This window comes from Sus scrofa, chromosome 6 (assembly GCF_054392235.1).
Source record: "Sus scrofa isolate SSC_HxYL_T2T_F1_AM1 chromosome 6, Sscrofa_HxYL_maternal_Yorkshire_Landrace_v2.0, whole genome shotgun sequence".
Classification (NCBI taxonomy): Eukaryota; Metazoa; Chordata; class Mammalia; order Artiodactyla; family Suidae; genus Sus; species Sus scrofa.
The window spans coordinates 165,311,551-165,324,862 of NC_139388.1; the positions used below are offsets into that span (position 1 = coordinate 165,311,551).

Here is a 13,312-nt window from a genome sequence, read left to right on the forward strand (position 1 = left end):
AGGATACAGATTTGATACCTGGCCCCACTCAGTGCGTTGAGAATCTGGCATTGCCATGAGCTGTCTTATAGGTCACAGACACGGCTTGGATCTGGCACTGCTATGGGTGTGATATGGGCCAGCAGCGGCAGCTCTGATTTGACCCTAGCCTGAGATCTTCCAAATACCACAAGTGTGGCTCTAAAAAAGAAAAAGAAAAAAAAAAATTAAATTTATACCTGTGTGTTTTATAAAGAAAGGATTAGATATCTTGGGAGAGTATTCTTATGTAATCAATTCTAACTTTACAACTGCATTAAAACTTTATTTAACTTGGTAAAAGCCAAAATTTATTTTTCTTAACATGGTATGTGGAGATCAAAATTAAAGAATACAAAGTATCTATTTTAAAAAAAAAACAGGCATTCAGCTCAATCCTGGTTCCTTCAATATTATTGCCAAACTTCTGTGAAAGAAGCCTTGTAATAGAGACTAACAGCAACATAGAAGATGATTAAAAAAAAAAGCTCATTTACTAATTTTAACAATCTAGAAAAAAAGTTTGACTGTAACACTTGATGACAGACATGTTTCTAAAACACAAACATAAAGTAATATCACTGAAAATATTGCACAACTTCAGATGTTTCCTCCAAATTTGCTTTATGTAATTGGGTGGATATAAATTAATGAACAAAAACTTAAGCAAGATACATGTAACAATTTAACAGAACCAGATGATCTAATTTCTTTCAATTTTTCTCAAACTCATAATGGGGCTCAGAAGAAAATTAACCAACACAGATACTACTACAGTTGAATGTCAATTCTTTAAGAAGTGCTTATGACATACTAAATTCTTCTACAACGCAATTATGAAGAACCCTTCAAGAGACTTGTGTTTTCTATGTAGAAAAGTGTTAAGAGGCAAATATTCAACTCAATATAAAATAATAAGAAACATTTCTGATTTGTTGAGATTGCTTCTCTTTTTGCTAATGAATGACTTCTTTAGCTGTAATATCACTGAGCTGAACAAATATGTCACCTTAGAGTACATAAAGAAAAAGAAACCCATGCTAAATGGATAAAACATTACAACTACATCTTTACTAGGTCGTCTCTATCTACCTCTAACACTTCAGAAGCTCAGAGATTCAGAGTGTTCTTACATGAACTGCAAGAAAAAGATAAAGGAGAAATTCCTTCTTTGAGATCACAACTATGAAGTCATGTGGTTATACAAATTCTGCATTTGTGTGCAAAACATGAAACACAATTATCTTAATTCTCTCTGCTTAGAACTGTCAATTAGCAGGACTTTCCTTCCAAGAAAGAGAGACTGAGATGTGTTTTTTATAACTTCAAAAACCTCAGCACTACAGATAAGAGATGCAGTATCCTTTTGCTATGGTTCAAGACAACAGGGAAGAAGGTCACAGGAAAGAATAAATCAAAATTGCTACAACTGAGAAACTTCTCAGTTTTATCATGGTGCCACTTTCATTTTTACATAAGCATGGTGGCATAATTCAAGCTCAATTTCAGAAATCTTAATATTTAAAGTTTACCTTGACTTTTAATTATCACCATATTAACAACCAAAATTAGATAAAACACATACAGGAAAGGGTAATATTAAACCCCACTTTACTAGAGTTGGTTTCTTGACACATTAACTCATTCAACTTTTTTTTTTTAATAGAAAAGGGATAGTGCATCTCAGTTTGCTTACAAGCTAGGAGATCACTTTGAATTCTGCATTTCCTAACTGCAAACAGATTTAGCACTTATAACAGGTTATAAATAAACTGGTTTTCAAGCACAGAGCCAGCCCCAACGATAATACACTATTTTAAAAGACCTAAGGCAATGAATTCCATTTCCAATGGAAAAAAAGAACTGTGCAAACAAGCTTGAAACTACTTTTTTTTGTGCCAGTGTTATAAAATGTAGCTTTTAATAAAACCTTGACCCAAATGCCAGCAACTTCTGAAAAGAATTTAGGTGAGGGGAAGAAAGTTATTTCATTTAGGAAAAACAACCACTATCTTTTTCCTAATCTTCAAGACACACAATTTAAACATATACAGCTGCTGTAACACTTTACACAATTCCTATGTACTGGAGCAATATCTAGATACAATTATATTTTTAAACACTGGGTCAAGGCTTTACATAAAAATACCATCCTACTTTCCCCCCTAAGTTTCTAAAATATCACGTACTTTTCCCCAACATCTGCAGCCATTCAGGAATTTTTAGGAAACTTTTGTGCATGATCTTAATTCCTAATCCCTGGCTCTTTGGGCTCAGTGACAAAAGATCAAAACCACCAAAAATGATGGTTCACTTGAAGTCAGATGAGAGACCCTGGCTCAATTAGTCTCGTAGGATGAAAGCAGTGCTGCATCAACTGGCTCCATGCAGGAGGGGCACGTGAAGGATCTCATCAACCAGTCATCTATACAGTCCAGGTGATAGATGTGCATGCACGGCAGAAATCGAATTGGGTCCCCATAAACAAAGTCCATCATACAGATCACACACCTGTTGAGGGCGAAGGCAAAGAAATCAGAACGCATTTTTAAAGATGTGATCTACATAGAACTCTTTAACATACCTAGTATAAAGACAGTGTTAAAATGAACAGAAGAAAATATCCTGCCTATCATCCTACTACCTAAGCAAGCAGACTGAATTTTTTCCTAATAAGTGTTACCTAGCACAATCTCTTATTTCAATCACCTGGGAATTTAAAGCCTTTGAGAGCAATGAACAGGGCAACAAAAACAGTATCACATGGGGATCAGGTCCATTGCTAGCACTGTGCTTGTGAAACAGCTACAGATGACAGAAGACACCTGAAGGAGAATGTGAAGCTTAGTAAGTAGGAATCATGTTAGATTAATTTTGTTTACTTGAAAGGAGTTTTTAGTGTAAATCCAGGAGTAAGACAGTTTTCACTTTAATTACTATATGTAAAAACAGAACCACTAATTTCAGTGTACTTACTGGGCTGTTGCAGCCTAAAGGTCTCTTCATTAACCCCAGTTTAAAGCTCACTATACCTTTCTACAGATTCAAGAAGAACCCAACTCTGCAATGTTTCAGAAATCAATACTCTAGGTAAGATTTTCCTCATATCACTAAAACTCTTAGCAAACAATTTTAATGGCTGCATAACTGTTCAAAATATCCTACACCTCAATTTACTTAACTATTCCTCTACTGTAGTTTTCCACTAAATAAAACTATGCTGGCAGTTCCCTTATGGTGCAGTGGGTTAAGGATTCAGCATTGTCACTGCAGCGGCTCAGGTCACTGATGTGGCACTGGTTTGGTCCCTGGCCTGGGAACTTTTTGTATGCTGTGGACACAGCCCCCCCCCCCCCCCGAAAAAAAACCACCAAAAAACAAACAAACAAATCAAAACAAATTTAAAAACCCAACTTACGGTGAATATCTTTGTACATAAAGCTCTAGGGGTTGGAGTGAGTTATGTATTTTTGGACAGATTCTAGAATTAACTCTCTCAAATAGTTTAGGTCTAAAAGTTCTTGAGGAGTTCCCGTCGTGGCGCAGTGGTTAACGAATCCGACTAGGAACCATGAGGTCGCGGGTTCGGTCCCTGCCCTTGCTCAGTGGGTTAACGATCCGGCGTTGCCGTGAGCTGTGGTGTAGGTTGCAGACACGGCTCGGATCCCGCGTTGCTGTGGCTCTGGCGTAGGCCGGTGGCTACAGCTCCAATTGGACCCCTAGCCTGGGAACCTCCATATGCCGCGGGAGCGGCCCAAGAAATAGCAACAAAAAAAAAAAAAAAAAAAAAAAAAAAAGACAAATAAATAAATAAATAAATAAAAGTTCTTGACATATTGCCAAATTTCTTTCCTAGACGAAAAGGCCACCAGCAATGTTGGCACTAGTTCACACTTATTATCACTAGGTGAATCATTTTTAACTGACACTGTCATCCAAATGGACATAGGCAACATAAAAAACAGAAGTTGCACCATCAGTTACTTCTTACCTACTTTAATATGAAAATTTCTTAATTGCTACCTCTAAATATTTTCTTGCACAAACTGATTAAATATCTGCTTCCAAATGCAGGATAATATTTTTTAAAAACAAATCTCTGAAGATAGACCTTAAAAACATGTATAAATTAAACTTACTCCCGGATCTTTTTTTCTGATCCATCTCTTCCAGGGTCATAAACTCCTTTAGGCAGATGCTGTATAAGGCCTATTCTTTGAGCTATCCTAATTTGTTCCTCTTCAGTCAGCTGAGTTGCTAGGCGAGTCTGGCTAGGTGTTGGATGATAGACCGGAACTGGAACTTGTTCCTAAATTTTAAAAAATGGAGAAAAGAATTATTTTTAAAAAATATGTATCCTGCAGTAATGCTTTCCTTTTGTTTCTTTTTTTGGCTGGGGTAGGGAGCTTTGGGAGAAGGAGACCGGATAAGTATGCAGAAACGTGAGATTCTGTTTTACCCTGCCTTAACTTCTAGCATATCACGTGTTTAACGGATATAAACACAAAACTTTACTGAAAAACTAGCATGTTTTTCAGAAATGTTACCTGAAGTATTTCTACAGGAAGACCATATAACCTAGATATATTCATTCCTGACACACAGATAAATCAATGTAATTAATTAACCAATAATTCAATATTCTGTAGGCCATATTCAATATTCGATATTGTAGGACCGTATCCAATATTTTTTTTTGGGGGGGGGGGTCTTCTTAGGGCTGTGCCCATGGCATATGGAAGTTCCCAGGGGTCTAATCGGAGCTGTTGCTGCTAGCCTACGCCAAAGCCACAGCAACGCCAGATCCGAGTCGTGTCTGCAACCCACACCACAGCTCACGGCAATGCCGGATCCTTAACCCACTGAGCAAGGGCAGGGACCGAACCTGTAACCTCATGGTTCCTGGTCAAATTCATTTCCACTGAGCCATGACAAGAACTCCCTGTATTCAATATTCTATAGGCCATAACAGAGTATTGTGACCTCAGTATACCATTATTTACATTAGAATTGGCCATTACAGAGTCTCCTTATTTGCAAACTTGTTTCTTTCCATATAGACAATAACTTTATTTTTAAATTTTTTTTTTGTCTTTTTGCTATTTCTTGGGCCACTCCCTCGGCATATGGAGGTTCCCAGGCTAGGGGTCGAATAGGAGCTGGAGCCACTGGCCTACACCAGAGCCACAGCAACGCAGGATCCGAGCCGCGTCTGCAACCTACACCACAGCTCACGGCAACGCCGGATCCTTAACCCACTGAGCAAGGGCAGGAACCGAACCCGCGACCTCATGGTTCCTAGTCGGATTTGTTAACCACTGCGCCACGATGGGAACTCCTCCTAAACAATAACTTTAAAATTATTATTTATTTGGAAAGACTGGACGATGTTGCAATAAACTTCTGTAACATTCCTTTTAGGTTTTAGGATACTTATATTTGGATATGATAATCCACTGAGCTCTTTCCTTTCAAATAGAATACACATCTGAGGAGTCAACCAACCACAGATCATGCAGTACTATAGCATGTATTTGTTGGAAAAAAAAAAAAATCTGCATAAGTGGTCCCATGCAGTTCAAACGTGTGTTGTTCAAGAGTCAATTGTTACTGTCATGAAATAATTTTATTCACACTCTATAAATTCTTTCAACAAATACTTAAATATCTATTACATGCTAGGTAATGGAGAATGAAGAGTAAATAAAAAAAAGTACCTAGATTGATGGAGGATGCTACTTTAGAAAAGATACTAGAAAAAACTCTGAGACATCTGAGACCTTAATGAATGCCAAGAAGATAGTGCATCTCTGACCTAGTGAATTCACTGTGGCTAGAGCCATTTCTGAGCCATCTAATATGGTGTTTCAGGCAACATCTCTACTGAATAAATTGACTTAGGCATAACGCTCTGAATCCATGTATGAAATTTTCACAGGAAATTTTATGTTAAAATCACAACTACCTACTCACATTACATTAGCAAACCTTATTTCCATTCATCCTGTAGGATCTCTAATATTTAAGTATTTGTTTACAATGGCAGCCAACATTTACAATTATGAGATTATGATTCCAGGAATAATTGCTAAATTTGTGTTAAGCTTTAAAAAAATTCTGTTAAATATCTTCCATAAATATCCATAACTAGCATCAAATGAGGCTGTTTTGAGCCAAAGGCTTCTGGGTTTCAAAATAAAATAACAGAGAGAGCACCCATAATGAAAGACTTTACAAGGCCTCAAGTATGAATATCCTTTTCAAAGAGAAATCTTAGGAGAAAATCCCAGAGACATAGATAAATTAAGCTCAAATACTGAAATATTTAATTCAAAGAAAAAGAGGAGTTCCCATTGTGCAGCAGAAACGAATCTGACTAGGAACCATGAGGTTGCGGTTCGGTCCCTGCCCTTGCTCAGTGGGTTAAGGATCTGGTGTTGCCATGAGCTGTGGTGTAGGTCACAGACTCAACTCGGATCTGGTGTTGCTGTGGCTCTGGCATAGGCTGGCAGCAACAGCTCCAATTAGACCCCTAGCCTGGGAATTTCCATATGCCACAGGTGCAGCCCTAAAAACACAAAAAACAAAAAAAGAAAAAAAAAAGAAAAATACACTTTACCACAGTGTCTCTTAAAGATATAATTATGCCCCTTTAAATTAGCATTATTTTAACACCCCCCTTTTTTTTTTACATAGCAGAAATATCTTTTTCTTTAGGTAACCTCTTTTTTAAAAATTTTGATTTTTAAATTGTATTTTATGCACTTGGTTTAATAGTAAAATAGTACATGCATGCAGTTTACAAATAAATATGCATGTTAACGATTCATTCTCAAATATTTTCCCAAGAGAACTGTTCATTCTCAAATATTTCTCAAACATTTTCCCTATTCAAACAAGTTTTTTTTCAACTTGCATTTTTATTTTATTAGAGTATAGCTGATTTGCAGTGTTGTGTCAATTTCTGCTGTACAGCATAGTGACCCACTCATATAGATACATATATATATGTATACACACACACATACATACACACATACACATTCTTTTTCTCATTATCTTCCATCATGGTCTATCCCAAGAGACTGGATAAGGTTCCCTCTGTTATACAGTAGGACCTCACTGCTTATCCATCCCAAGTGCAATAGTTTGCATCTACTATCCCCAAACTCCCAGTCCACCCCACTCCCTCCCCCTCCCTTGGGGCAACCACAAGTCTGTTCTTTATGTCTGTGAGTCAGTTTCTGTTCTGTAGATATGTCCATTTGTGCCGTATTTTAGATAAGTGATGTCATATGGCACTTGTCTTTCTCTTTCTGGCTTGCTTCACTTGGTATGCGAATCTCTAGTTGCATCCATGTTGGCTTCAAATGGCATGATTTTGTTCTTTTTAATAGCTGAGTACTATTCTATTGTATATATGTACCACATCTTCTTAATCCATTCGTCTTGTCAGACTAATTTAGTAAACCCCTTTTCCGACAATAGTTTCTTATCAAAGGCAATTCAACTTAAGACTTTATGCCTTTTCTCTGAGATTGAGAACAAATTTATAAAGACCTCAAAACACAGTAAATTCTTTATCAAATAATCAAGATTATATTCTTTGGTACAAGTAAAATGCCAGTAGTTCAAAGTTTCATGTTTTATGAATTTCCACATAAAATCAATGGCTACTTTCATACTTGTAGCTCATTACTTAGGAAATAATAACCAAGCATGTGAATGCTTATCAGAACTATATTCTTCATCCAAATACTTTAGTTCATATTATATGTAATGATATGACATTATCATTAAATATGGCTCTTGGATGAAGATAATCTTGAGTCTAAGGTAGTCCTCTGCCACTTAGAGTGACCATGTTCAAGTGATTTAACCTATCTGATTACCCTACTTTATATGGCTGCTATAAGACTTAAATGGAAAGAAAGACAGTGAACTTCAGAATGGCAGTAACTCAATAAATAGTAGCTATTATAATTAACATTTCATTTGAAGAGCTATACCTATGACTACAGCCCAATTAGCTGTTTCCTGTAAGTTTCACACTGTGTCCATCTCATTGCCTTTGTTGGTGCTATTTCCCAACCTTCTCCTGAAGGGCTATTGGTCCACATTTTACCTTGTCTGGTGGGTTGTTGACAGAAAGGTTTCTCCAATCCTCCTCCCTGCCACTCAAAATTGATAGACTCTGCCTCTAGACTCAGCTTAATTACATAGGTGTCTACCTATAAAAGTATTCAAACAATTATACAGTGAAATTTCAGTTAACAAGTGCAGTCATCAAGAGAGAGAAGACTGTCAAATTCTTTCAGTTTTCACAGAGGAAGGTAAGTACAAAACTGACTCCATTTCTCTAGCACAGCCAGAACTAGCACCTCTGGTTTGGATAGATATTCATCTCTTGGAGCATTTATACCTAGTAGGTGAACTTTGAATACAGAAGGGCTTTATAGTTCATAGTAAAAAAGACTGTCCCTGTTCCGTCACTTATTAGTCACAACACACTGACCAAGTTACTCAACTGTTATGAGCCTCAGTTCCTCCATGTGTAAGGTACTTGGACTACTGTAAGAATTAGATGAGAATTCCAAGTGTTGTCCTGGTACAGCAAGAGATACACATACAAAAGCTCATTAAATAAATGTTACCTGCTATTATTACAGCCCTACTATTATATAACTATAGAAAGTATTCCAAAGTTTTAAAAAATGTGTTGAATTTTCAATTTTAGTGTCAACTATGCCTCAAAGAAGAAGAAAATGAAATAAAATTTAATTTAAAAAGATGGAATTCCTGTTGTGGTTCAGTAGGTTAAGAACCTAACTAGTCTCTGTGAGGATGTATGTAGGCTTGGTCCCTGGCCTTGCTCAGTGGGCTAAGAATCTGGAGTTGCCACAAGCTGTGGCACAGGTTGGAGACATGACTCGGATCTGGCTTTGCTATGGCTGTGCCGTAGGCTGGTAGCTGCAGCTCCAATTCAACCCCTGGCCTGGGAACTTCCATATGACTCAGGTGTGACCATTAAAAAAAAACCTTTTTTTAAAAAGATAAAAAAAAAAAGAAGAAATGGTAATCGGGTCAACATACTGTACAGCAGAAAATTGACAGAACACTGTAAACCAGCTATAAAGAGAAAAATTAATTTTTAAAAAAAAGAAGAAATGGAACTAGACTATGGCAGAGGTAAGCAAAACTTTTCAGAAAAGAATCTCAGAATTCACTTAAGAACAACTCTCCCATTTTATAGGCCCAAGTCTGCCTATAGTCACATGATTACTGACAATGTTGGAAAGTTCTGGGCTTCCTTTTAAGCCCGCAATTTTCACTATACCATGCTTGGTTGATGGACAGCAAGAAGATTTTAAATTAAATGATTTGGGTTTTGTCCATTTACATTATACTGAAATGACATTTAAGACAGCCATCAAAATAAGGAATTTCTAGGAGTTCCCGCTATGGCACAATGGGATCAGCGGCATCTAGGGAGCACTGGAACGTGGGTTCGATCCCTGGCCTGGTACAGTGGGTTGAGGATTCGGTGTTGCTGCAACTGTGGCTTAGGTCATGACTGTGGTTCAGATCTGACCCCTGGCCTGGGAACTTCATATGCCTCAGGGTGGCCAAAAATGGGGGGGTCGGGAGGGAATTTCTAAGAAAGGTTTTTCACTTGCAAAAAGATTTTATAATTGCAACAATTTTTAGAATTTAATAATTTCAAGGAACCAGTTCCTATTGTGGCACAGTGGGTTAAGAATCCAACTAGAGCAGCTCAGGTCACTGCAGACTGTACCTCAATCCCCACCCAGTTAGTGGGTTAAGGATCCGGCACTGCCACAGCTGTGATGTAGCGGAGGCTCAGATTCAACCCCTGGCCCAGGAACTTCCATATACCACAGGTGCAGCCATTAATTAAAACAAGAAAAACTTCAAGGAACTTGATCAAATCAATCTCTAAATTGTGTCTGTAAAGCAGATGACTAAATAGAAAAATAAATTCCAAATTTTATCTAATCATGCTTTCTCTGCCGGTCCTGGAACTCTTGCTGGCTATTTTAGGTAGTTCTTTTTTTTGGTCTTTTTAGGGCCATACTAGCAGCATATGGAAGTTCAAATGGCTAGGGGGTGAATAAGAGTTATAGTTGCTGGCCTACACCACAGCCACAGCCATGCCAGATCTGAGTCACATCTATGATCTACTCAGCAGCTCACAGCAACACTGGACCCTTAACCCACTGGGCAGGGCCAGGGATCGAACCTGTGTCCTTATGGATAACTAGTCAGATTTGTTACCACTGAGCCACAATGGGAACTACCTTTAGGTAGTTCTTATCATAAAATTGGAGAAGGTCAAATAGTGGAATGGGACTGGGATGGAATGTGACCTAGGAGGGATGAGAGTCCCCCAGCCTCATCCCTACCTGAAGTACCTTTGTAGAACCCTAGCAATCAGTGGAACACAGTTTTAAAACCACGACTACCTACAAATATGGGATTTTCAGTCTGAAAAATTAAATTATAAGATTTTGAGTCTCTGATACTTACTGTAGTGACATAAACCAAGTCTCTTAATATCTTTGAATAAAGGAGACAATAGCACCACTTTAGAGGGTGATGATACAGTCAAATAAAATAATACCAGAGAGCTTTGTAAATATCAACATTTATAAGTTATTCTAACCCTTTGCTTTCTTCCCAAATAACTCTGGTTTGCAGACTTCAAGCTGCTGTTGCCCCTGGCTTTGGTCCTGGCTTTCTGGCTAGTCTCTGAATATAAGAAGTTCATTGGACTCTGCTGTAACCCCTACCAGCTCAGATCTTCAACCCTTGAATTACAATTCCCAGTCTACTTTTCTGATTCTCAGTCCCAGTCCAACTGACCAGTCTTGAGATGCTATCCACAACAAGTTATGACTCATATGAAGTCAGAAGAACAACTAGTATAAGACTATGGGTAATAAGGGACTCCTAAATCCTTGACACATACCAACTACAAATAAAATGACCCAAACTGTTTGAGAAGTAATAATCTTTAAGCATGTGCTTTTTAAAAAGGCTAGATTTCTTTAGTCTTATGGTTCACATATGGGTACAGAGAACAAAGAAAGTAGAACAGAGAAGGAAAGCTCTACCTCATGAAGAAACATATTAATAGATAAGCAAAAATCTCATACACATTACGGAGGTACTCTACTTGGCATTTTTTTTGTTGTTGTTGTTAAACCAAAAGATCCCTCTAGATACTTAGAATGATTCACCATTCTAATTTCAGTTCACATGCAACTTTTCAGAAACCCTCTATAGGGAAGGAAGTGACTAAGAACTCCTGATATTTTAAAGATGGCCTTACCCCTCTTACCGTACATGCACAAATTCCCATCATACTTATCTGAAATGATCTAAAGTATGAGTTATTAATCGTTTAGTAACTAGAGATCCAATGTCATTTTCTAAGCAAAATGGAATCTTGCTTCCAAGGCCAGCTAGAAGATACTGAACAAACAAGATATAAAAACAGCAATTTAAAAGATTTGGATTCCAAGACAAATTTTCAACATTCCCTTGAATGTTGATGGCTCACTGTCCCTAAACTCTCTGTGTGAACAATATGATTTATGCTCAACACCTGCTTTCCCTTTGAGAGTCTGGAATTTTAGTATATGCTAGGCAGTACTTTTGGGCTTCCCTGGTAGACAACACCTCACACATGTTGGCACAATTCAATGCTGGAGAATTAAGCACATTCTACATGACTTAATTAGGAGAGAACTCTTGGAAGTCTGTGCCTTTTCCTATGAACTTATGCACCTTTTCCCTTTAACATAAGGGAATTCTTTTGCAGTAATAAATCATAGATGTGATTATATTTATATGCTAAGATCTATGACTCCTCCAATGGAATTGACATTCTAAATAATGTTAAGTGATGGACGGATAGTGCCTGCATTGACTCCTTTGTTTTCAAATAGTTTATATACTGATGTACATTAGAAATGCTTTGTGGAAAGGTGTGTTTTGACAGTGGCAGTTATACAGTACATGTGTTTTATTTCTTTTTTCAAAACAATTTAAAAGAATATTTTGAACATTTATTCTTTATCACAGAGAAAAACACCTTTGACACAGAGATGTTATGTGCTGAACTATGTCTCTTTCTACTTCCACAATCCTTCTCAAACTGAGAATTTCTATGCCCTCTACCTAGGTTAATAATAGCAAAGTACTGTGGAAGGAACAGAGACGTATCATAGAATTTACCTCTGGCATTTATTAGGTAAGTGACTATAGGCAAATTACTAAGCCTAAGGTTCTTCATCAAAAATGAATAGAATACCTATCTTTAAAAAGAGTGTTATAAGGAATAGCTAAGAAAATATAAGTACCAGGAGGTCCCATCGTGGCTCAGTGGTTAATGGATCTGACAAGGAACCATGAGGTTGTGGGTTCCATCCCTGGCCTTGCTCAGTGGGTTAAGGATACGGCGTTGCCGTGAGCTGTGGTGTGGGTTGCAGATGCAGCTCGGATCCTGCCTTGCTGTGGATCTGGCGTAGGCTGGTGGCTACAGCTTGGATTGGACCCCTAGCCTGGGAACCTCCATATGTTGTGGGAGCAGCCCAAGAAATGGCAAAAAGACCAAAAAAAAAAGGAAAGAAAATGTAAGTACCAACTGTGACAGCGTTCGTTATCTGGGTCTTCTTATAATGACACCCCTAGTCATCCAAGGTAGAAACCTCTTCCCCCCCTCCCTTTATCCCCATCATCTACTTAAATGTCTTACAACAACCACAAAAACAACAAAACCTGAGGAGAATCCAAGGAATAGCATTTGCTGTAAAGAAAGACAGTAATTTTAAATTAAAATGTCACTCAGGGAAAGAAACGCAGTATCACAGAAAGGGTCAGAATAATAAAGGAACAAAGGATTACAAAATATGCTGAGGCTGAGCAAAATTTTCAAAAGACAGGGCTAGTCACACAAAAAAACAAGGTTTGACCTTCTGATGAGAAAAATCTGAAGCATTCCAGTTGTTAATAAATAATGAAGCATCTATACAATGATGAATGTTGTGAAAAATAAAATGGACCACAATCTCAAGGGGTCTACAAATCAAGAAAGACAGAAACAGATTAAAGTGTAAACATGTCTATCTGAAGTAAGGCGCTAAATTAAAAGTTGGACCCAGTTTAGGGAATATGATACAATTTCAGAAACTAAATAAAACAATGCAGTGGGGAAGTGCCTAAATAATGTGCTGAGGCTGGAAATAGTACAAGTCTGGTTTGTGGCGAA

General features: G+C 37.6%; 1 protein-coding gene and 1 long non-coding RNA gene across 2 annotated transcripts in view; both read right to left on the reverse strand.

Annotated features, from left to right (window-relative positions):
* Positions 1-283: 283 nt before the first annotated feature.
* Positions 284-13,312, reverse strand: part of RNF11 (ring finger protein 11) — a 35,940-nt gene continuing 22,911 nt past the window's right edge. Inside the window, exons 2-3 of the mRNA XM_003482086.5 lie at positions 4,158-4,327; positions 284-2,529 (exon numbers count right to left, since the gene is read on the reverse strand). Coding sequence (XP_003482134.1) covers positions 2,358-2,529; positions 4,158-4,327 — 342 coding nt within the window. The 3' untranslated portion in view covers positions 284-2,357. The remainder of the gene's footprint in view (positions 2,530-4,157; positions 4,328-13,312) is intronic.
* On the reverse strand, positions 12,066-13,223 carry LOC146402968 (uncharacterized). Its single transcript, XR_014808381.1, has 2 exons — positions 12,913-13,223; positions 12,066-12,473 (listed from the first exon to the last, which is right to left on the reverse strand). It is a non-coding gene; the product is annotated as an uncharacterized LOC146402968 (long non-coding RNA).